The 21,144-nt window shown below is 55.0% G+C and overlaps 1 protein-coding gene across 1 annotated transcript in view; it reads right to left on the reverse strand.

The window, feature by feature from the left end:
* LOC102249031 (immunoglobulin superfamily member 21) overlaps positions 1-21,144 on the reverse strand; it is a 72,334-nt gene that overhangs the window by 17,300 nt on the left and 33,890 nt on the right. Inside the window, exon 3 of the mRNA XM_005867871.2 lies at positions 11,770-11,888. Coding sequence (XP_005867933.2) covers positions 11,770-11,888 — 119 coding nt within the window. The remainder of the gene's footprint in view (positions 1-11,769; positions 11,889-21,144) is intronic.

Below are 21,144 nucleotides of genomic sequence, written 5' to 3' on the forward strand. Positions count from 1 at the left end.
GTGTGGCCCTGGGCCAGCAGCAGCAGCCTTCCTCGGGAGCTGGTTAGGAATGCAAATTCTTGAGCCCCATTCCAGACCTGCTGAACCAGAAACCTCAACCTGGGGGTAAGGTAGGGTGGTATCCAGCCACCCGGGTTTTAACAGGCCTTCCAGGAGATTCTAGTGCAAGTTCAGCGTGTGAACCACTACCTTGACTTTGGAAAGATGCCATCTGGTCACCTCTGTATTGGAGATAGCAAGCCTCACTGGTGTTATGTGAACTAAGGGCTTGGTCCAGGGTAGGTGCTCAGTGAACAGTAGTGGACATTATTACTGACTGGGTGGGGAAGGCTCAGGGAAGACAGACCTCTCTGATTCTCCAGGCCTCTCTAAAAGGGGTCATGGGCAGAGCGCTCCAGAGACTCTCTGCACTGATTGGGTCAAAGGACTTCAAATCCCCAAAGCCCCGCCCTCCCAGCCGGGCAACTTTCTGCTCACGCCTTCATTGGCTGTTTGTCAATGTTCCCAGTTTTCTGATTGGCCTCCTAGGCTGCCAGTCCCATATGCATCTACCCTGCACCTGGGGTTTGCTGGCTAGAGACTGACTACCTGTCTGTGGCCACCGAGTGAGGCTGGCCATTGTCGTTTATGTGGCAATAGAGCAAGTGTGTTCAGGCCCAGATGGGTGCCATTTCTGCAGAAATGAAATCTATGGGGTGTGACATGAATCCGTTTTAAATAGCAGCAAGGTTGGCTATTTGGGGGATGTTTTCAATGGATCCCAGAGGGATATGTTACACACATGGGTGGTTTTACCAGGTGCTGTGCTTGTAGTTTTATGAAAGAAGCCTCCGGAAGCCTGCAGAAGCCTGGGAGGCCGGAGCAAGTGAAGAAGCATGTTTGAGACCTGGCAAGTGGCAGTGGCACCCAGGTCAAGTGCTCCCTGCTCAAGTTCAAGTTCAGGGCTGCTCTACCTACCCTGCCCAACCCTTCAGAAGGCTTGAAGGCTCTGGCAGGACCCCACCCTCTCCCTCTACCCCCCAACCCTGGAAAACTTCTGTCCCTTCCAGCAGAATGGTGACCCCCTAAACACCGGGCCTCGGTGTTCTGGGCTCAGAGAAGGACTTACCTCTGACCTTTCCTACCCAGGGCCTGGGACACCTGGCCCCAAGGTCATTGCCCGTGTGTTCACAGGTGGTATGAACCTTGGGCAGTTGCTAGCTTTCTGGGCCTCGCCCCCTCGAGTGCCTGTCTCATGTGGGGCACTCATGAGGACTGAGTACATGGCAGGGACCACCCTGCCAACCTCACAGCAGAGCCCCAACCCCTGCCCCCCGCCCCCCGCTCAGAGCCTCCCTTCCAGCAGGATATTTCCCAGAGGGCTCTGTGGCCAGAGCGTTTCCCGTCCTGTCAGCATTTCAAGATTGATTTCCGAGTCAGAGGGCAAGTAAATCTTTCTTGTTGCTTACGTCTCATAAAGCAATTTCCAGGGGCGAGGAGAGGGTGGAGGGGAGGAGCCGCGGAGAAAGGGCTTTTGGGGGAGGAGTTCCTCACGCCAGGGACACTGGTCACTCTGCTGATGAGCCTCAGCGCAGACTCCCCAGGCCCATCAGAATAGTGACCCCAACTCCTGAGGCTCCCCATCAGGGAGAGCCGGGCCCTCCTCTGCTGACCAGCCTCGCGGCCTCACACTGGTCAGAAGGTCTTCCTCCTCTCTAACCTTGAACCCTCGGCCCTCCTCGCACAGAGCAGTAGACTTGAGAACTGGAGAAGACCAGGAATCCCCCAGTCCAGCACCACGGAACCCTCCCCAGAGTGACCACCAGTAAGTGGAGAGGGTGATGAAGTCATCTCTCCACCCCTCACCCCCACCCTGACCCCTGCGTCCCTGGGGACCCAGTGGGTCCCAGACTCAGGGTGCAGAGGAGGACACTCACTGAGCAAATCCACCCCCCAATGACCCCTGCAAACCTCAACTCAGCACCTTGCTTTCCTTCCCTGGACTCTGGGAACTTGTGCCCCTCTCTGTCTCCCACCTCCCAGGGACGCCTCCGGGCAGACACTGGTCTTACATCCTGCTCATCCCCAGGCCCTGCATTCAGAGAGAGCAGCGGAGGCTCTCCACTCAGTCACTCACTAACCATGTGATCCTGGCCAAGTGGCTTCATCTCTCTGAGCCTCAGTGTCCTCCTCTGTGAAATGGGCATAACCACATTCACTCTCCCACCGGCTGCCGTGAGCATTAAACACGAGAAGGCTCCCCAAGAACTTAGTGCCGTGCCTGACACATGATGAGTGCCTGATCGGAACTAGCTTTTTGTTATTGAGAGTGTCACTGTTATTAAAATTGTTATTAAGATTGTCATTCCTAGGGAGTGACACGGTGCTGCCTCCTCATGCACGGATGGGGAAACTGAGTCCAGGGGTGCACGACTGCTGGCAGCAGAGACAGGACTGCTGACTCCCAGGCCAAGCCAACTTGGAGTGTGCTCTGGGTCTCAGTTTCCCCTTTTGCACGTGAGGCAGTGGGATTCCTTGTGTCCCGCCCCCCCCCCCACCCCCAAGTGTCTACTCTATAGGCAGCAGGCACGGTTGCCCTGTCCCTGCTCCGGCTCCTGACACAGCTCTGTTCACACCTGTAGCCTCAGCCTCATGCCTGCTCCTGAAATGGCTGGGCCCGAGGCACTGACGTTTCAACAGCCACATATCACTTGTAATTAAGGGCCCCGTCCTGGGGAGGGGAGGCTCACCTTCTGCCGGAGACACTAAATCCAGCTCCCAGCGGTGGAGAGGATAAAGCATAGCACTGACCTAACACTTGTCAAGGTTTAACGAGGCACCTGCAGGCCTGCTCTGGTGGGGCCAGGAGACTGGAGCCTGCAGGGGTGGGAAGGAGGTGGGGGGAGGCAGCCCTGAACAGGAGGCGAGTCCTGGTCTGTGAGACACAGAAGGTCCAGGAGCTGGTGAGGGCCTTGGGGGCTGCCGACACCTGCCTAGACAATTCCAGGGAGCAGATGAACCTCCACAGCTCGGCTCAGCAGGGCACGATGGGCCGTTCCACGAGAGGCTGTAGAGAGGCTCTCTAGCCAGGCAGTCTGCGTTTAAAAACCAGCTCTGCCACTCACTTGCTGTGTGACCTTGGGCAAGTGACTCAACCTCTCTGGGCCTCAGTTTTCTCACGTGTAAAAATAGAAATACGTACCTCCTAGAGGAGTGCGGACTAAATGAATATATTTAAAGTGCTTGGAGCAATGTTTGGCACCCTGTAACTGCAAAACTCGCCACTATCATCATGTGTCCTGGCTGTCCCCTATTGAAGGAATTTCCCTCAGTCCTTCCCCCAGAGCAGGCACACAGTAGGTGCTGCTAAATATTGGTTGAATCAAGAATTGTAAGCGTGATCAGATGGTCTTCCTCAGAGAGGGGCTGGTCCTCTCTGTGGCCCCGGGAACAACGCCTGTTGCTTTTATGAGCTGCCCGCTCCCTCCAGCCACAGACTTGAGTCAGAGAGGATCCAAATCACGCCCAAGTGCACAAGTGCTATGGAAGTCTGGTCTGCACCCCCAACTCAGGGCCTCAGGTTCCCACGGAGGGAGAGTGGCAACCAGAGAACAGTCAGGTTCATACTCTAGGCTTCTCTTTATTAGCAGACTCAGTTTTCTTTTCTGTAAAATGGGGCTATTGATCATGCTGATTGTGCTGGGAGGAGCAGCTGCTGGTTGAGGGGATCCCTGTCTCTGGTGACGGTCCATCTGGCTGCCACATTGCCCCACGCCTGGAGAGGAACAGGGTCCCTCCCTCTTCCTGGCAGCTCCGTGCAGTGGGAGAATCGAGGGCTCTGGCTCCCAGCAGACCTGAGCTCAAATCGCAGCCGCCCACTGCTGTGGGAGGCCGGGCCTGCTCCCTGGCCTCTCTGAGAGTTGGAGTTTGCCCACTGTTGGTGCGGCAGCACAGGGAGGACTGGGGGGCCTGTTGCTGAGCACACAGTGGGCATCGGTCAAGGGCATTCCTACTTTGCAGGGCTGTGTTCAGAGAGGGAGGGAAGGAGGATTCTAGAAGCTGTCCAGGAGGCAGTTAGCAGGCTCGGGCCTTTGGGGCTGAAGCTGGGAAGTGGCCGTCCTTGGTAGATGACCCAGTTAGCTCCAAAGTGTTCCTCTGAGCGCCCAACCCATCTGTCCGGCCCCTCTCTGAACTGGCTCTCAGCCGGTGACCTCTGCTAGCTGGGGACCTGTGGGCAGGCAGGCGGGCAGAGTGGGCAGCCTGTCCCCAGGTCCCTGGCCAGGCCAGGCCCCGGCACTCAGCACAGCCATGCCCAGTCTGTAAAGATGCTCTTATGTCCAATTGGGAAGACCCTGGCCACTCGGGCCTCGGTCACGGGGCCGCAGCCCTCCTCTGGCAGCCCAGCCCAGCCATCTGTCTCATGCCCCTTCTGCCCAGCCAGCTGCCCCCCTCAGGAGCCCTGGCTGGTGAGGGGAGGCCTGCAGAGGTCCTCGGGACTGTACCCCGTGGCCCCTCTTCAGTAGTCACCTCTGCCGAGTGAGATCACACCGTTTCATTGGCACCTTCTCAGGGGACTGTCTCCTGCCAGCTCCTGCCATGTCCTCCACATCTGCTCCCATCTTTTCAATTGGTCCCCATGTCCTCTGGCTTCTGTCTGGGAACACCTGGCATGTTTCGCCTCTATTGCCCGAGCCCCGGGCTGGCTCCTGTCTCTCTCTAACTGCCCGCCCCGCCCCGGGCCTTTCTCTCCGCACCATCTCTCTTACAACAGCTCTACGAAGCACGGACCTTCATTCCCAACCCCCCCCCGCCCCCCGCAGTTTCCAGATGAGGAAACTGAGGCTTGGAGAGGAAGAGGCACAGCCAGACTGTGGGGGAGGTGGGGTGGGACTCAGGCCTCTGCTCCATGGCCAGGGTGGGAGGACAGAGGGGTCCGCCTGGCGTAGAGGTCTCCCACTGGGCCCTTCCTGCAGCTTGGCACCCATTCTGAGTCCTGCTGTCCCTGACAGGGTGAAGGTTAGGGCAGAACGGGTGGGAAGGAAGAACAGATACCCTTTTCGTCAGCTCACTGAGAGCTGGGGACACAGGCCTTCACCTCTCGTGCCCCAACAGGGAGGATTGACTGTAACACCCCCACCCCCACTTAGTAAATAGAGAAACTGAGGCTCAGGGGGCTTACCAACCAGTGTGCACAATGGTCAGGTCCAGAGGCTCTGGAGCCCCCCTGCCTGGGTTGGAACCCTGACCCCATCCTCACTGGACCTGTGCCCTTGGGCACGTTTGTTAACATCCCTGTTTTCACACTGCAAACAGGGAAGGTGGCAGCAGGCCCTACCTTAGAGGGCTGTTATGACAATTAAATGTGTTGACAGGTGCAAAATAGAACCGTGCCTGGTGGATAGTCAACGTGCAATAAACATTTGCCGCTTTTATTACTGGTCGTAGCAAACGGGGTTTAAAATTCATGGCTGAATGCAAGGTTCAGACCCTGAACCAGTCCTCAACTCTCCAAGGAAGTGCTGTGTCCAGCCAACTGCCCTGGGTAGAGGGACAATTCTTCATGTGGCCACTACCGCCTGCCTTCCAGCGTGGGAGAGCCGGGGCACAGGCTGCCAGCACCCAGGGTGGGTGGAAGGAGGGCGGGGAGAGAAGAGGGCTGGAAGGTGGGCCTGCCCAGCCTGTTGCTGGGGGGTGGGGAGGGGTGGGGCAAGGGGGCCTGGTCCTCAGGACCCAGGGGCTCCTGGGTGGGAGGTGGCGCTTGCACCCTCTGCCCCTCAGTGCCCTGGGCTCCTCTGCAGCTGAGGCCCGGATCCTAACCCGCCCACTCCTCCTCCTGACAGGCTCTCTGGAGCCTGTGGCCACTACAGTCGCCTGGGGCCAGTTCACGTAATTAGTTGGAGCCCAGCAGGGGGCTCAAGTGCTCAGGCTCCCAGACAGGGGAGGGAGCTGATCATTTCCCACCCAGCAGGCGTCCTGGGCTCTGAGGACGCTGGTGGTGGCTCTCAATCTTGCCTCCCAGCGACCCTGCCTGCGGACCTCCAGGGATTCTCATTCAAGCCGCCTCCCTCCAGGGACCCCACTTGCCCCCTGGGTGGCCATGTGCACCTGCAACCGCTGGTTCTGCCTGGGAGACTCGCATCCCCCAAGCTGCCCTGCGCTCAGGCAGGCTCCTTGGAAGGGCGGCCTGCAATGGAAGCCCCCTTTCCCACAGGCACCCTTCAGAGACTCAGAGTTGTGTCCCTTCTGCTTCGCTCAGGCCTGTGGGAGCACCGCCAGGCCTTGGAGGGCACAGGGTGGACCCTCAGACCTCAGCTCTCCCCACCCCACGAGGAGCCATAGACATCTCTGCTTCCCAGTCAAGAGGGGTCCTCAACCCTCCATTCACTGGTTCTGGGAATGGGCTCCTTTTTCTAGAGAGGAGCACTGGGCTGGGAGTCCAGAGACTCGAAGTCAAGAATCTGGTCTTCGAAAGCAGGTCTCTGGAAATCCTAGGTTTTGGCCTGGTCTCCTGAAAGTGGGCTCAGCCTGCCATCCCCCTCCCCGCCTCTCCGCAGCCTGTAGTCTCCCCCTGGGAGCGCTCACCAGCCCCAGGGCGAGATTCTTGCAATGGGGGAGCTGGAGGGACTGCTGCAGGGGGACCTCTTGCGGACTCCTTGGCCACAGGCGCACAGCAGGGGAGCGACTGGGCCAGACTGGAGGAGGCCAGATGGCTTTAGAAAGCAGCAGAAGTGCAGAAAGATGGACATGCAGATCAAGGGAATAGAACAGAGAGTCCAGAAATAAACCCTCACATTCACAGTCCATTGCCTCTCAGCAAGGATGCCAAGACACTCCAACAGGGAACCAAGCGCCTGTTCCCGAACTGGTGCCGGGACCATCGGATATCCACCTGCAGTTCACGGAGGCCGCTCCTCTCTCAGCCACACACAGAAACCAGCTCGAGATAGGCCACCAACCTCAATGCGGGAGTGCAGACTGCAAAGACCGCTGGCAGGACATCAGGAACAAATCGTGACCTTGGGTCCAAAAACGCCTCCTTAGATAGATCATCAAACGCACAAACAAAGGAATACATAAACTGGACTTCATCAAAGTGAAAACCGTTTTCCCTTCAAGGACACCATCAAGAAAGTGAGATGATAACTCGAGATGGGGTGAAATGTATGCAAATTATATATCTGATGAGGAGGCGCTTATATCTGGAATAAAAAACTCTTGCAGCTTAATGATAAAAAGACAAATAACTGAACCGAAAATGAGCAAAGGATCTGGAGACATTTCTCCAAAGCAGATATCCAAATGGCCAAGAAGCGCACAAAAAGTCACTCAACGTCATTGGCCATCGCGGAAAAGCAAATCAAAATGCCACTTTGCAAGGAAATTAAAAATATATGTTGATGCAAAATCTTGAACATGAATGCTCAGAGCACAACTATTCACAATAGCCCCAGAGTGGAAACAACCCCCTGGCCATCGGCTGGTGAATGGACAAATAGAAGGTCGTCCGACATACGCAGACTATTCCTCAGCCTCAGACAGGAATGAAGTGTGATACACGCTCCAGTATGGACGCACCTCAAGGACATTATACGAAGTGATGGAAGGCACAAAAGAGCACACATTGTGTAACCCCATGAACATGAAATGTCCAGGCAAATCCACAGAGGCCGATAGCAGGTTAGTGTTTGCCTAGGACTGGGGGGAGGGGGAGGGGATATGGGGTGGAGGGCAACGGCTAATGGGTACAGGGCTTCTTTGGGGCAATGAAAACCTCCTAAAAGTGGTCGCACAACTCTGAATATGCTGAAAACCACTGGGTTGTATACTCTAAATGATTGGAGTATGTGAATTCTATCTCAATAAAACAAGTTATTTTAAAAAGAAAACACGGGGCCGGGGGACCACCAGATGTACTTAATAAAAACCCAGTAAAAAAAAAATGCCCTAGCTGGTTTGGCTCAGTGGATAGAGTGTCAGCCTGCGGACTGAAGGGTCCTGGGTTCGATTCCAGTCAAGGGCACATGCCTGGGTTGCAGACTCCATCCCCAGTAGGGGTGTGCAGGAGGCAGCCAATCAATGATTCTCTCTTATCATTGATGTTTCTATCTCTCTCTCCCTCTCCCTTCCTCTCTGAAATCAATTTTTTTAAAAATCAGTAAAATACCCTGGGAAAACCCCAGCTATGCAGGGTTCATAACAACTGTTTCGGGGGTGGGTGCTGTGTCCCCTGGCCCCAGGTTTGGGAAGCATATGATGTGCTTCGGTGCCACTGCAGCCTCAGGTTCCAAAATTCTACCTTCATGTGCCAACCTCACTTGGAAGCCTGCAGAAGAGAGGCAGGAATCCTGAGATGGGACGTTTTACTAATGCCGATCGATACTTTGCGACTTCCGGTAGAGCAGAGAGGTGACATGTGGTTGAGGCACTACCCCTGCCCCGCCACCAGCGCCGGGGTGGCCTAGGCAGGCGGTAGCACCTCTGGGCTTCCTTATCTGGCAAAGGGGGAATGGTGTGCCCGCCTAATGGAGCTGTTGTGCCGGCTCATTAAGCTAACTTATGAGGAGCTTAGCACAGTGCCTGGCGTATTAGTAAATGCTCAATGGAGGGAGACCCCTGTGGCTGGGAGCAGCGAGTGTGGGATTCAGAGTCAGACAGCGGCTCCTGCTCGGCTCCCTCCTGGCCCAGTTCCTGGTGTTGGCTGAATTGTTTTCCCCAGAAAAGATTTGTTGAAGCCCTAACCCCCAGTGCCTGTTGGCGTGGCCTGACTTGGAACTAGGGTCTTTGTAGGTGTAACCACGCTCAGAGGGGCCTATTCTAATGTTTTCACAGAAAAGACATTCTGATCTTGTCTTTCCTAGAAAGGATGTTCAATACCAGACCATCCTTGCCACAAATGGAAACCTATCTGGATTTGGACTCAGGGCTGCTGGACTCCTGGTCCAGTGCTCCTTTCAGAGGGATTGAGAGGGGCCCTGGGTCTCAGAGGATGGGAGAAGGGGCACAGCCATGGGGACTGGGGCACGGCTCGTTGTCCTCCCAGACTCCTACAGGCCCAATGGAAAAGGAGCCCCACCTGACTGTCTGAGTTTCGGAAAGCCAAATGCTCCTAGTGAGGCCTCGGTCCTACCCAGGTAAGGCCCCCTCTCTCTCCACTCTGCACCCCACCTCCCACCGCCCATCGCTTTCTGGTGTTTGAGTGACGAAAGGTAGGGATGGTTCCCTTGGGAGTTCAGAGTTGCCTGGTGGGACTGTCACTCACATGGGTGAGCCCCGGGAAATTTCAGAGCCTCTGCTCCCTCATCGGTAAAACGGGGGTGACCATGCCTGCCTCCGAGGGCTTTCGTGAAGGTCACACGGTTAACTGTGGGTTGACATTCAGCACCCAGTGCTGGGCACACAGATCCGTGTTTGGCTGGACGTGGCCTTGAATGTCAGCTGTGGGTTGGAAGAGCCCCCTCGGTGGTGACAGCTCTGCCCCGTGACGGTGGCTCAGAAGCCCTGTGCTTTGGTCTTCTGGTGGCACAGGGTGGAGCTGTCTGGGCCTTGCCACGTTTAATTGATTGTAACATCGCACCCTGAACATGCTCTCCCACATGCCCTGCACCCCAAGAAGAGCCTTGGCCATGCTCCTGTGACTGTGTGTAATGCGTTCCCGGGGCCCAGCATGCAGCTTTGAAATTGGCTTACGATTTATCTGCAGCTCGGATAAAAACATTTTAATGACGGCGTGCGGCACGAACCCTCGGTGTCCCCCATGGGGCTCCCAAATGTCTTTCCCCACCATATAGCGGGGCTGTTATAGGCGTGAAATTACAGCCACTCTCGAATTTTGATCTCTACCCAGAGGCCTCTGGAAACAGCGCGTTAGGATGTGCCGGATGCACACTCGGTGAGGGCAGACTGGGAAGCCGGGCTCTGCAGCAGAACTGCTCGGAGCCGACAATGCATGTGGGGCCCTGGGCTGTGCCTGGCTCCCCATCTCCCCACTGTCCTGGGGAGCTTCCCTTTGACCCCCAAATTAGCCAGGGGCGGGGCCATCCTGCACCACTGTTGGCTGCCATGGTCCTCTGGATCCCCCGGGGCACAAAGGAGACCCCACTCGCTAGGAGGTAGGGTGTGTGTGTGTGTGTGTGTGTGACGCAATGTCACCAACAGGCCAAAACAATGAGGAGAGTTTAATGTTTGAAACCTGCCTTGACACATATTTAAAGGAGCCATGGAGGTGGAGGAGAGGGTGGCACAACTTTTCTCCTAATTGTGCCTGATTTTTGCTGACATGATTATGATTGGCTGATACTATAAAGAGACACTATATATTGAACGCTGGAAATTGGCCTGAGCTCAGAGCATTCTGTTCTGCGGATTATCTCATTTAATCCTCCCACCCTTGGCCAAGCCACTCCATTCTCTGAGCCCAGGTCTGCGCAATAGGCACAGTACAGTGCCTGCCTCGCAGCTGGCGTGGCCGCTGGATGATAGGAGGTCTTTACAGAAACCCCCTCATGCTGCACCCCCTCCTCCCCTCCCCATCCCAGCCTTTCCCTCCCCCTCCCAGCCGGTGCTGAGCCAGGAGGCCATGCCTCCTCCTGCCCCGCTGGAGGCCAGAGCGCTCCACCTGCTGCCATCATGAGAATCAATGTCCTCCTGGAGGTCTGGCCTTTGGAGGTTTTCAATTTCCCCTGAAGCCGCGGCTTTCCACGGCGCCTTTATGCTTCCATTGATTGCTCGCGCCCCGCAAGCTTTGTTTCCCTGATAAATACCATTTGATAAGAAAATGGGGGACACTGGAGCCCAGAGCTGAGACCACGACCCTAGCCTTCTGGAGGCAGGACATCCGTGCTGAAGGGGCTTCGGCCACCACTGGGCGCAAGACCCTTGTTTTTACAGATGGGGATACTGATTAGGGGGGGCACAGGCAGCCAGAGACAGGCCTGAGCATTAGCACCCCCACTTTGTGAATTAGAAATGGAGGCACAGAGCCAGGCCCAGAACCCAGGAGCCCGGACATGCAGTCCAGTGTGCTTTCTACTTCGCCCCTTGATGCGCAAAGGCTTGGGAGGTCCAGGGAGGAGCACGCGGCCGGGTCAGAATCGTTCTTCCTGCAGCAGGTGTGCATCCCGCCGAGACGATGTCTCGGACCCCCTGGGTTGTCCTCCCCGAGGAGCGCTTTCCACTGAACTTCCCCACGGGTGTTTCTATGAACGTGGCTCTTGGCTTCGGCTTGGGAAAGGTGCCCTCGCAGCTGCTCCCACAGTGCCCTGTACCTCCCTCCCTGAGTCCTCACTGGCTTACAGAGCCCGCATCTGCGTGGTTCATGAGGATCCATTCTTCCTGCATCCTGCCCCATCTAACAGAAGGGACAACTGAGACCCGGAGACCGCGACAGCCGCTGACCTGTGGGAGGCTCTGACTTCTCCCCCAGCTCCATTTGTTCCCATCCACGTGTCAGAGCCCCTCCAAGGTGCCCGGCCCGTGAGGGCCCAGTGGTGAGGGCAGCTCTGTCTTCATGAGGTCAGGGTGTCAGTGCTGATAGAGGAAGGGGGTCCAGAGAGGAAACCCTCAGAGGCAAGAACACACCAGTCACACCTCAAGGTCAAGGGTGGGAAAGGAGAAGGCCTGCTGCCAGCACAACAGGCATTTTAGCAGGTGGTGCCCGGGACAGCCCCTCGGTGTATGTGCATGTGAGCGCGCGCACCCAGGCACACACATGCACACACGCACACACGTGTGTGCACGCACACACACACACAGCTCCTCACTGGGATGCCGGGGCCGAGGCCCTGCACTCACCCATGACGTTGAGGAAGATGTTGCCCGATGCCAGGACCACCTTCTCCCTCGTGGCGCGGTCGTAGATGCCCACGTGGCACTCGTAGGGACCGTTGTCCGAGACGCGGACCTCGGGCAGCCTGGGGGAGGCAGAGCAGCAGGGTGAGGGCCCGTGATCTGGGGCTGAAAGGCGCCACCCCCAAGCCCCACTGTTCAGCCTTCGCTGAGCAAACGCTCTTGGATCATGGTCGCGCCTGCTGGGCTGAGAGGAGGAGCCACATTTATGGAACGCCGACTGTATGCGGCCTGTGCTCAGTGCTTCCGAGGGCGGGGGTGAGGCTGTGTTCAGCCGAATTAAATCTGTGCTCCTTTCGGCTTCATGAACTGGACGGCAGGGGTGCCCACCCGAGGGGCCTGGGGATGACATGGGTCCGAGGCACCTGGTGTGTGGCACAGGCTCAGAACTGCGACCTAGCGCATCGCCTCCGTGGCCGCCCTGCATGTACGGATTGTCATTCCCATCTCATAAACGTGGAAACTGAGGCTGTAAGGGGGACAAAGTGGCTAACACGAGCTAAGGTGGGAATTTGAACGCTGCCCTACTGTCACTTTATGCCCAGATCTGGGGATTTGAGGAGAAACGCAGTAGAATTCTTGTCTTCAAGGAGCCCCCGCCCCCGTGGACGAGGAGGGAGGGCAGCCGATCATCGCTCCCAATCTCGTGGGAAAGGGTGGGCCAATTGAGCACAGAGGGAGCAGCGGCTTCTGCCCCAGGTCGTCAGGAGGGCCTCTCGGAGGAGGTGACCCGTGGGGACAGGAGAGACCCATTCAAACCTTACTCCTCTAACAGTCCAGAGAGTAAATATTTTAGGCTTTGTTGCTTTTACAGTCTCTGTCCGTGTAGAGTAAAAGCAGCTACAGACAGGGCCTGGGCAAATCAGTGTGGCTGTGTTCCAATAAAACTTCATTTATTGCCATTGACATTTGAATTTCAAATACTTTCTTGTGCCCTGAAATCTTCTGTTTTTGCTATTTCCCATCATTGGAAAAAAAAAAAAAGGAAAATACATTCTAGTTCACAGGCTGTTAAAAAACAACAACAGCTGGATTTGGCCCACAGGCTGTAGTTTGATGATCCTTGTTCTAGATCAGTGATGGCAAACCTATGACACGTGTGTCAGAGGTGACACTCGAACTCATTTTTTTGGTTGATTTTTCTTTGTTAAATGGCATTTAAATATATAAAATAAATATCAAAAATATAAGTCTTTGTTTTACTATGGTTGCAAATATCAAAAAATTTATATATGTGACACGGCACCAGAGTTAAGTTAGGGTTTTTCAAAATGCTGACACACCGAGCTCAAAAGGTTCGCCATCACTGTTCTAGATCCTTCTTCAGGGTGTGCTAAGAATGGGCTGCTACTCGGTTCTCTCTCCCTGTGGAAAATGCCGGCAGGGCGGCTCTCTCCTCACTCCTGCGTGGGAGACCCCTGTCTCTCTCTGAGCCTCCGTTCTCTCATCTAAAATATGGGGCTGATACTTCCCAGGATCTCAGTGAGGATTAAATTAGACGCAGTCCCGGCCAGACCTCTGTAGGCACAAAAGTGGCCTTGAGTGGAGAGGCACTGTCCCCTGCCGTCCCTTCATCCTGCGATGCCCTGAGAGCCTGACCTGGAGTTAGAGGCCACTAGCGGCTACATCAGGAAATCTGTGTGTCCTCCTGCCAATTCCAACCTTATCTGGGTCCAGTCTCGCAGCCAAAAGGGGGTCTATTCTGGCCCCAGCTTAGAAGTGGGGTCACGTGATTGGCTCTTAGAGGTTCTCACGCTGCAGCAGGAAAGTGGGGGAAGAAGCTCAAACTTACAAACACCTAGTAAATGCCGAGCCCATTAAACTGGCCCAACAGTCCCGTTGGAGAGCCCCCCTGGGGGGCAGTGGCTAAGAGCACAGGCTCGGGGTGTCCGTCCCAGCCCTGCCACCCGGAGAAGGGAGGCTCCTCAGTCCAGTTCTTCGCTCCCACCCATGGCGGACACATTTTCCACGGTTCCCGGCTTAGCCTCTCTCTCCCCCATCTGCTTCTGCTGAGCAATCTAACCTCAGATTTACGCCTTCCTCCTCTTGTTTCTGCTGTACCCCCCGTTTTTGTCTTCCAGCTCCATTTCCTATGATTCACTACCCCCCCCCCACTTCCCCCTCGCCACCCCACACCTGGGCCCCAGCCTGGATTTCCATGGCTGCTGTCTCATTGAGCGGATCCAGCTCCCCTTCCTCCCACCACCCAGCCCACATTAGCATAAGCAAACACCTTCATTTACATAGAATATACAGAGGTTGACATCTGGTCCACCGACTGTCATGAAAGACTTAAAGAACAGGGAGCTTTTCATCAGGGAAACGGGGTGGAGGACGCGGCCTCCCTCTCCTCCCTCCCTGGGCTCTCAGGGAGCACAGTGACCTGGAAGCAGCAGGGAGCTCTCTCTCCCCTCCGGGAAGTGTTTTCTTTGTTAGTAACTCTAGACTGAAAAAAAAAAAATAGCCTCCCTCCCCAGGGGGCACTGCTGACAGTGACAGTCACCACAAGCGACATGTTTAGGTGACACTCATAGGTGTCAGGGATCGAGGCTACTGCCTAAGCGACGGCGTGGGCGACAGGTGTGCAGGCGACACGCTCCGGTGCCTGCTCTGCAAAGAAACTGGCTCGGGGGACCTGTGTGGCTGGAAGGCACCCGGATGATGTAATCAGAGGATAATGACATGGTTGACACGCAGGTGGGCATGTTCAGGTAGCCGCCGCATTGGTGATCTGCGCAGATGTGCTTATGTGCTAGCGACACAGGTGACACGTTTAGGCAATCGCTACGATGATGACATGCTCAGGCGACAGTAACATAAGCAGTATGTCTGGGTGACACGTGTGGGTGACATGACGCAGATGGTGCAGAAGACAGCTCAGGGGACACCTGGGTGGGTGCTGTATGAGGAAGGCAGCATCTTACGCAGCTGCTCTCCCGCCTCAGATGTTCCCTCTCCTGGTTTCCCAGGCCTCACAAATGGTCTAAGTCTCACGGCAGGGCTCCATCCTTCATCTCCCCCATTTCTCTCTCCCCAGGCACAGTCAGGGACCGCACCCTGGGGTTCGGCCTCCTAAATGGATCCTGCGCTATCCACTTGCCCCCACCTGCACTGCACATCGCTGCTCACCGAGACAGGGAGGAGGACAGATAACCGGCTTTCTGCCCCTGCCCATCTCCCTCCTGATCGGCTCTCCAGGCAGCACCCAGAGGGTCTCAAATGCAAATGGCGTTCATGGTACTGCCCCACCCAACGCCCTTCAAAGGCTTCTCTCTGCTCCAGGATAAAGACCAGGATCCTGATCTTGGCTAAGAAGGGCCGCACACGCGGTCTCCAGCCACACTTCAGCCTCCCCTTCGCCAGCTACAGGGGTGTTCTTTCCATCGCTCCTGGGTGCCAAGTTCTTTTTCTAAAACGCACACTTTTTATTTTGGAGTTATTTTAGGTTTACAGAAAAACCGCACAGAAACTAGAGAGCGCCCCACACCCTCACCAATTTCGCCCGCTGTTGGCACCTCACACGACCGCAGTGCCATCGTCTGCGTAAGAGACCCACGTCGACATGTCACTGCTAACTCAACTCCAGATTTTACCTGGATGCCACCAGCTTTTCCTTTTTCTGCCCCAGAATCCCATCGGGGTCCCTCAGAGGTGACACTCACAGGTGACTTTAGCCACATTCCCTTTATGACTCAGCATGTTTGCTGACAACATTCTCCTTTCCTGAGAAGATGGCATTTTCTTCCCCTGGCACAGCCTTCAAGTTACAGAGCAGCGGTCAGTTCTCAGTGACCTCCTGGACTGGGAGGGCGGGCAGACTGCTGGCATCGATGGCCAGGACGGGTGGCCTCCCTTATCCCTGCTTCTTGCCATGTGCGTTGCAGTTCCCCCTGTCTAAGGGTGGAGTCTCTTTCCCCTGCTTGGCCCTGTGACTTGTCTCAAAAGAACCCCCACCTCCCCCACTTTCTCCCTTTTTCTGCCCCCAAAACAAGACTCTGAAGGAAGATGAGGGCACATGGAGAGAGGCCCCATTGGCCCAGCCCTTCCAGTTAAGGTCACATTCAGGAATGTGCCTAGCCAACCCCTAGCCTCATGAGCAATAATACATGGTTGTCGCTTTAAACCATCCAGGTTTGGGACCGCTTGTTATGCAGCAATAGCTAACTGATACAGCAGGTCTCCTCATAGCTCTGCTTAGTAGTATTTTTCTAAATTGTAACTTAACCGGATATGTTGCGACTCTCAAATGCCCTCCCCTCCTGGCCATGCTCAGTAAGCTCCATGAAGGCAGGGTCTGCATCCGTCTGGTTTACCAGTGTATCCAGGACTTGCACAGAGCTCATCATCATGGTAGGTCCTCAATCAATATTTGTTACATGGATGGGTGGTGGCTGTAGTGTGAGCATGGAGAACCCTGCCTCCCCCTGTGCAGAAACCAGGGCCAGCCCCTCCCCACCCCAGGCAGAGTCTAGTTCTTATCTTCAGATCCAGCCGCCGCCAAGCCACAGCTTTGATTTGGACCAATCCGCCTCAGTGCCTCATCTGAGCTGGTGCCTTCAGCGTTATCCTTCCAAAGTGGATTAAGCGGCCCAGAGACCCCTTTTCCCCAGACTTGAGTGGCATTGATCTGCATGCGGAATAGAAGGCCTTCGCAGATAGCAGGGCCCCGCGGGGGCTGGGGAGGAGGCCTACTCTCATCAGCTATGGGCTGCGATCAATAAACTATTAATAACGGCAAAGGTTTCTGGCGAGATCAGTGTAATGCAGGTTAGTGGCTGGAGTTTACCAACACTGACAGCGGCTCTGAAGGGTGAGTAATTGTGGTTTTGAAAAGCTGGGCTCAGAGATGGCGGGGGCCCCATTGGCTCTCTTCGTGGCCCCTGTGGCTCAGCTGAGGCCATGCAAGGGCTGGTCATGGGGGCTTCTGCCAGGCCTGGGGCCAGGGCTGTGGGCTGCCCACCCTCGGCACAGCATGTATGCCTACTAGGTGCTGTGCCCCATGCTGAGCCTTGGTGGAGGTGGATGCATAGCTACCGAGGATGTGACTCCTGCCTCCATGCCTTTGCCCAGGCTGTTACCTCTGCTTGGACCACTTTTCCTTTCTGTCTACACAGCATGCCTCTAGCCATCTTTTCAAAGCCTATCTCTGATCCCATCCCATCAGACAGTTGAGAAGATTCTATGGAATGATTCAAGGACTTAGCTCAGAGCTGGTGTGGCATGAGAGTCCAATGGGCTAGAATCACATAAGCGGTCTGTAAGCTCTACATTCAGATGCCACCTCTGCCAGGCAGGCTGCCCTGACTCCACCCCTGTGCAAACAGAGTTCCTCTCCACCTCCCCAGGGCTGCATCTCATTGCATCGTTAACCCATCTGTCTCTCCTCCAGGGAAGCATACGAGCCCCTTGTCTGTGAGCCTGGTCACCTGGTAGGTGCTCAGCCACCCACTGTGTAAATGATGGCAGTGGGAGCAGCCTAAGCCTGGTTAGACTGTCAGGCACCCTGGGCCCTGGGTCCGACTAGCTGTGTGTGGTTGGATGGAGTCCTTTGGTTTCTCTGAGCTTTGGGTTCTCCATCTGATAAATGGGTATCACAATACTCGCCTTGTGGGGTGAGAGCTTTTGGAGGACTATTTGTAATGGGAGGCTTTGTATAGTAAGCATGTTACCCTATCTCACTGGATCCTTGAAACCACCCTATTATATGACACGGTATATAAGTCATGCTTTAATAGGCATTCTGTAGTGATAATAATATTATTATGCTTATTGTATAGATGAGGAAACTGAGGCACCCAAAACAGAGGTAACATGACTGAGGTCACAGAGTGAGTAGGTGGAGGCCATGATTCAAAACCAAGCCCGGTGGATGCCAGACCCACACACTGTCTTCGGGTGCCCTCTCCCACACTGTTCTTGCCACCCTCCTGTACCAGCCCCCCTCCTGTACCTGCCACCCTCCTGCACCAGCCATTCATTTGAGCGCTCTGGTTCCCGAGTTGGCCTCCACTGCTCTTGAGCACATTTCTATTCTGAGTCACACCACCCTCCAGGTAAGGAGAGCATCCGCTTCCTCCCGCTGGGAGAAACAAGACGGGCTTTTCTGTTTCTAAATTCCCTTTCTCTGCGTCTGTCCAGTGGGCCCCTTCGTTCTGATGATTATTGTATAGATGAGGAAACTGAGGCACCCAAAACAGAGGTAACATGACTGAGGTCACAGAGTGAGTAGGTGGAGGCCATGATTCAAAACCAAGCCCGGTGGATGCCAGACCCACACACTGTCTTCAGAGGCCCTCTCCCACGCTGCTCCTGCCACCCTCCTGTACCAGCCCCCCTCCTGCACCAGCCCCCCTCCTGTACCAGCCCCCCTCCTGTACCATCCCCCCTACTATACCTGCCACCCTCCTGTACCAGCCCCTCTCCTGTACCAGCCACCCTCCTGCACCAGCCATTCATTTGAGCGCTCTGGTTCCCGAGTTGGCCTCCACTGCTCTTGAGCACATTTCTATTCTGAGCCACACCACTCTCCAGGTAAGGAGAGCATCCGCTTCCTCCCGCTGGGAGAAACAAGACGGGCTTTTCTGTTTCTAAATTCCCTTTCTCTGCGTCTGTCCAGTGGGCCCCTTCGTTCTGATGACTGGGGTTGGCTGAGCAAGTCATGCTCACATTCTCCAGACCCACTGGACCTAACAGCCTCGGGTGTGTTCCTTCCCCAGCTCTGTCTTCCACGGGGAAGAGTCCTCACTTCTCGTGGGTCCAGGTGGAGGGCTTGGGCGCAGAGGGTGGGCTGGGAGGACACAGGGTGGGTCTGTGAGTTACTCGTCTTGTGCTGTTGGGGAATCAAGGACCAGTCGGCGACTTTGCTGGGCACTGAAGCCCAACGTGAGGAACGTATGTAAATGCACCTCGAACAGAGCCTGGCGAGCTGCCGGCATTGTCAGTTTCCTCTCCCGACACTGCTAATGGATTAAAAATGTGAAACAAATGATTCAGTCCCTCCTAGTATCAGGCGCTGTTTGGGGTGTTGAGTATACAGCAGGGAAGAAGACAAGGCAATACTTTTAAACAGCAAGAGGAAGCAGGCCGGACCCTCATTCAGTGGCCTCAGATTCAAGGTCATAGCAAACACCACTCTCATCCTGCCCGTCTTAGGGGCAGTGCAATGTGTCAGGTTGGTTTGCCCCTCACTATCCATCTCCCGGCATCCTTGCCTTCGAAAAAAATGTGCTTATTGCTTTCTTGAGGTATAACTGACAAACAATAAACTGCATAAAGTTTACACATCTGTGGAGTGTCGACGTATGTATACACCACTGAAACCACTGCCACAGGCAAGATAATGAACATATCACCTCCCCAATGTTTCCCTGTGTCCTTTTATAATCCCTCCCACCCCAACCCCTGTAGATCACGTGTCCTAGGATTTCTATCAATGAGTCATAGAATAGGTACTCTTTGGCTTGGTCTCATTCACTTATCGTCATCACTGGGAGATTCGTTCATGCGTTGCCATGATCGATAGCTGGGCCCTCTTACGGCTGAGTAGCATCGCGTGTGTGCACCCACCCACTTCTGTCTACCTGGCCAGTGTCGACGGAGGCTTGGGTTGCCCTCTGTGTGGGGGGATGACAAATGGCAGTGCTCTGAGCCTGTGGGGACAGTCTGTGTGGGGGGCACATGCTTTCACTGTTCTTGGTAAATACCGAAGAGTGGGAGGCTGGGCGTAGGTTTAACTTTATAAGACGCCGTCCAACTGTTGCTAAAGGGATTGTACGAGGGCAGCCTTTTATGAGTTGTTGTCTCTCACACACAGAGCTCGGCCTCCCACCCACCCACTTCCTTCTCAGTCAAGTGCTGCCCCCCTTTTGCAGTGAGCTTTAACCCCAAATAACAAGTCCTGTTGGAACTGTGTGTGCAGTAGGGATAAGGAGGCTCAGCAGGAGGGTGGGGGCGACGGGATTTCTCTAAGACAGCGATTTTCAACCTGTTTTATCTCATGGCACACATAAACCAATTACTAAAATTCTGCGGCACACCGAAAAAACATATGCTTTTTTTTTTGCCGACCTGACAAAAGAAATAGGTATAATTTTGATTCATTCACACCGATGGCTATTGCTGTGGCGGCTCTTGTCATTTTTTAATTTGACAGTCTAAGAGAAACGAGGTCAGTGCCCCTGATAAACAGTCAGATTCGGCACGTTTTAAACATTCTCACACGCCCGCTGAAAATCGCTGCCCTGAGAGTAGAGTGCGCGTGGCAGTTGAGGGCAGGGATTTAGACCCTCTCTCCTTCCAATCCTCTCTGGGGGGCGGGGGGATTGTGGGACAAGTGACGCGTGGACATAGCCTTCCGCCCACTCCACTGCCTCTGCTCTGTCGGAAGTTTCCACTGTTGTTTGCACTTGCCACCTCTCCTTGCCTGGGTCTCTCCAGTCTGTCCCCTCCCCACCCTGCTGCCAGCGTGACCTTATCACAGTGAGTCTGGCCTGTCCTTTTCCAGCTTAAAACTTTCCCTTCCCCTGATGTCCATGCGCTGGAGAGTTAAGCCTAAACTCAGTCTGATTTCAAGATTTCCCAGATCTGGTCCTGACCCAAAAAGGCGCAAGGGAGAGAGGGAGGGAGAAGAGGGGCAGGGAAGGGAGAGGGAGGGAGGGAGGGAGGGATGGGCTGCTTCTCCCAGCAGGATTAGCCCCCAGGGGAGGGGCCTTCTCCATGTGACATCGCTGTCCATCCCATGGACAGTGACTCCTCCACCCAGCTCCCTCACCCCCAAGCAGGGGGAAATCGCGGGGGCCTGCCTGGTGGAGGCATTCTCTGTCCCCTTGAAACCAGAGGGAGGGAGGCAAAAGGGGGTGGAGGAAGGGAAGGAGGGAGAGAGGGAGGGAGGGACAAAGCGAGGAAGGGAAGGGTGTGTGGCCTCAGATCTCTTGTGAAAGAAATAAAGCAGTGGAATCAGAAGGCTTGTCAGGACCAAACTTTTATAATCCACCCTCTTTAAAAGGCATTTTGTAATTCAAACATCTTCATTTATATACATAGTATCTCATTCTGGGCTAATGGAGGAGATTCAGGTAGCGATTGGTCCTTTGAGGCACTGCTTTAATGAAGAGACTGGAGAGGCTTTTCATTTGTATAACCATTGTTTGCATGGAAACGGAGCTTCTAAGGGGCCAGGAAATGGTTCATTCTTGCAAGTAGGTTAAACACACCCCCTGCAATCTTATTAGCCCAGAGCCTGCTCAGCTCCGCTCCCCCTCATCCCCGCTGGAAAGAAAGCTCTCCAGTGGGAAATAATGAAGTTTTACTGTTTGCCGTGCT

Source organism: Myotis brandtii, unplaced genomic scaffold, assembly GCF_000412655.1.
Source record: "Myotis brandtii unplaced genomic scaffold, ASM41265v1 scaffold2527, whole genome shotgun sequence".
Classification (NCBI taxonomy): domain Eukaryota; kingdom Metazoa; phylum Chordata; class Mammalia; order Chiroptera; family Vespertilionidae; genus Myotis; species Myotis brandtii.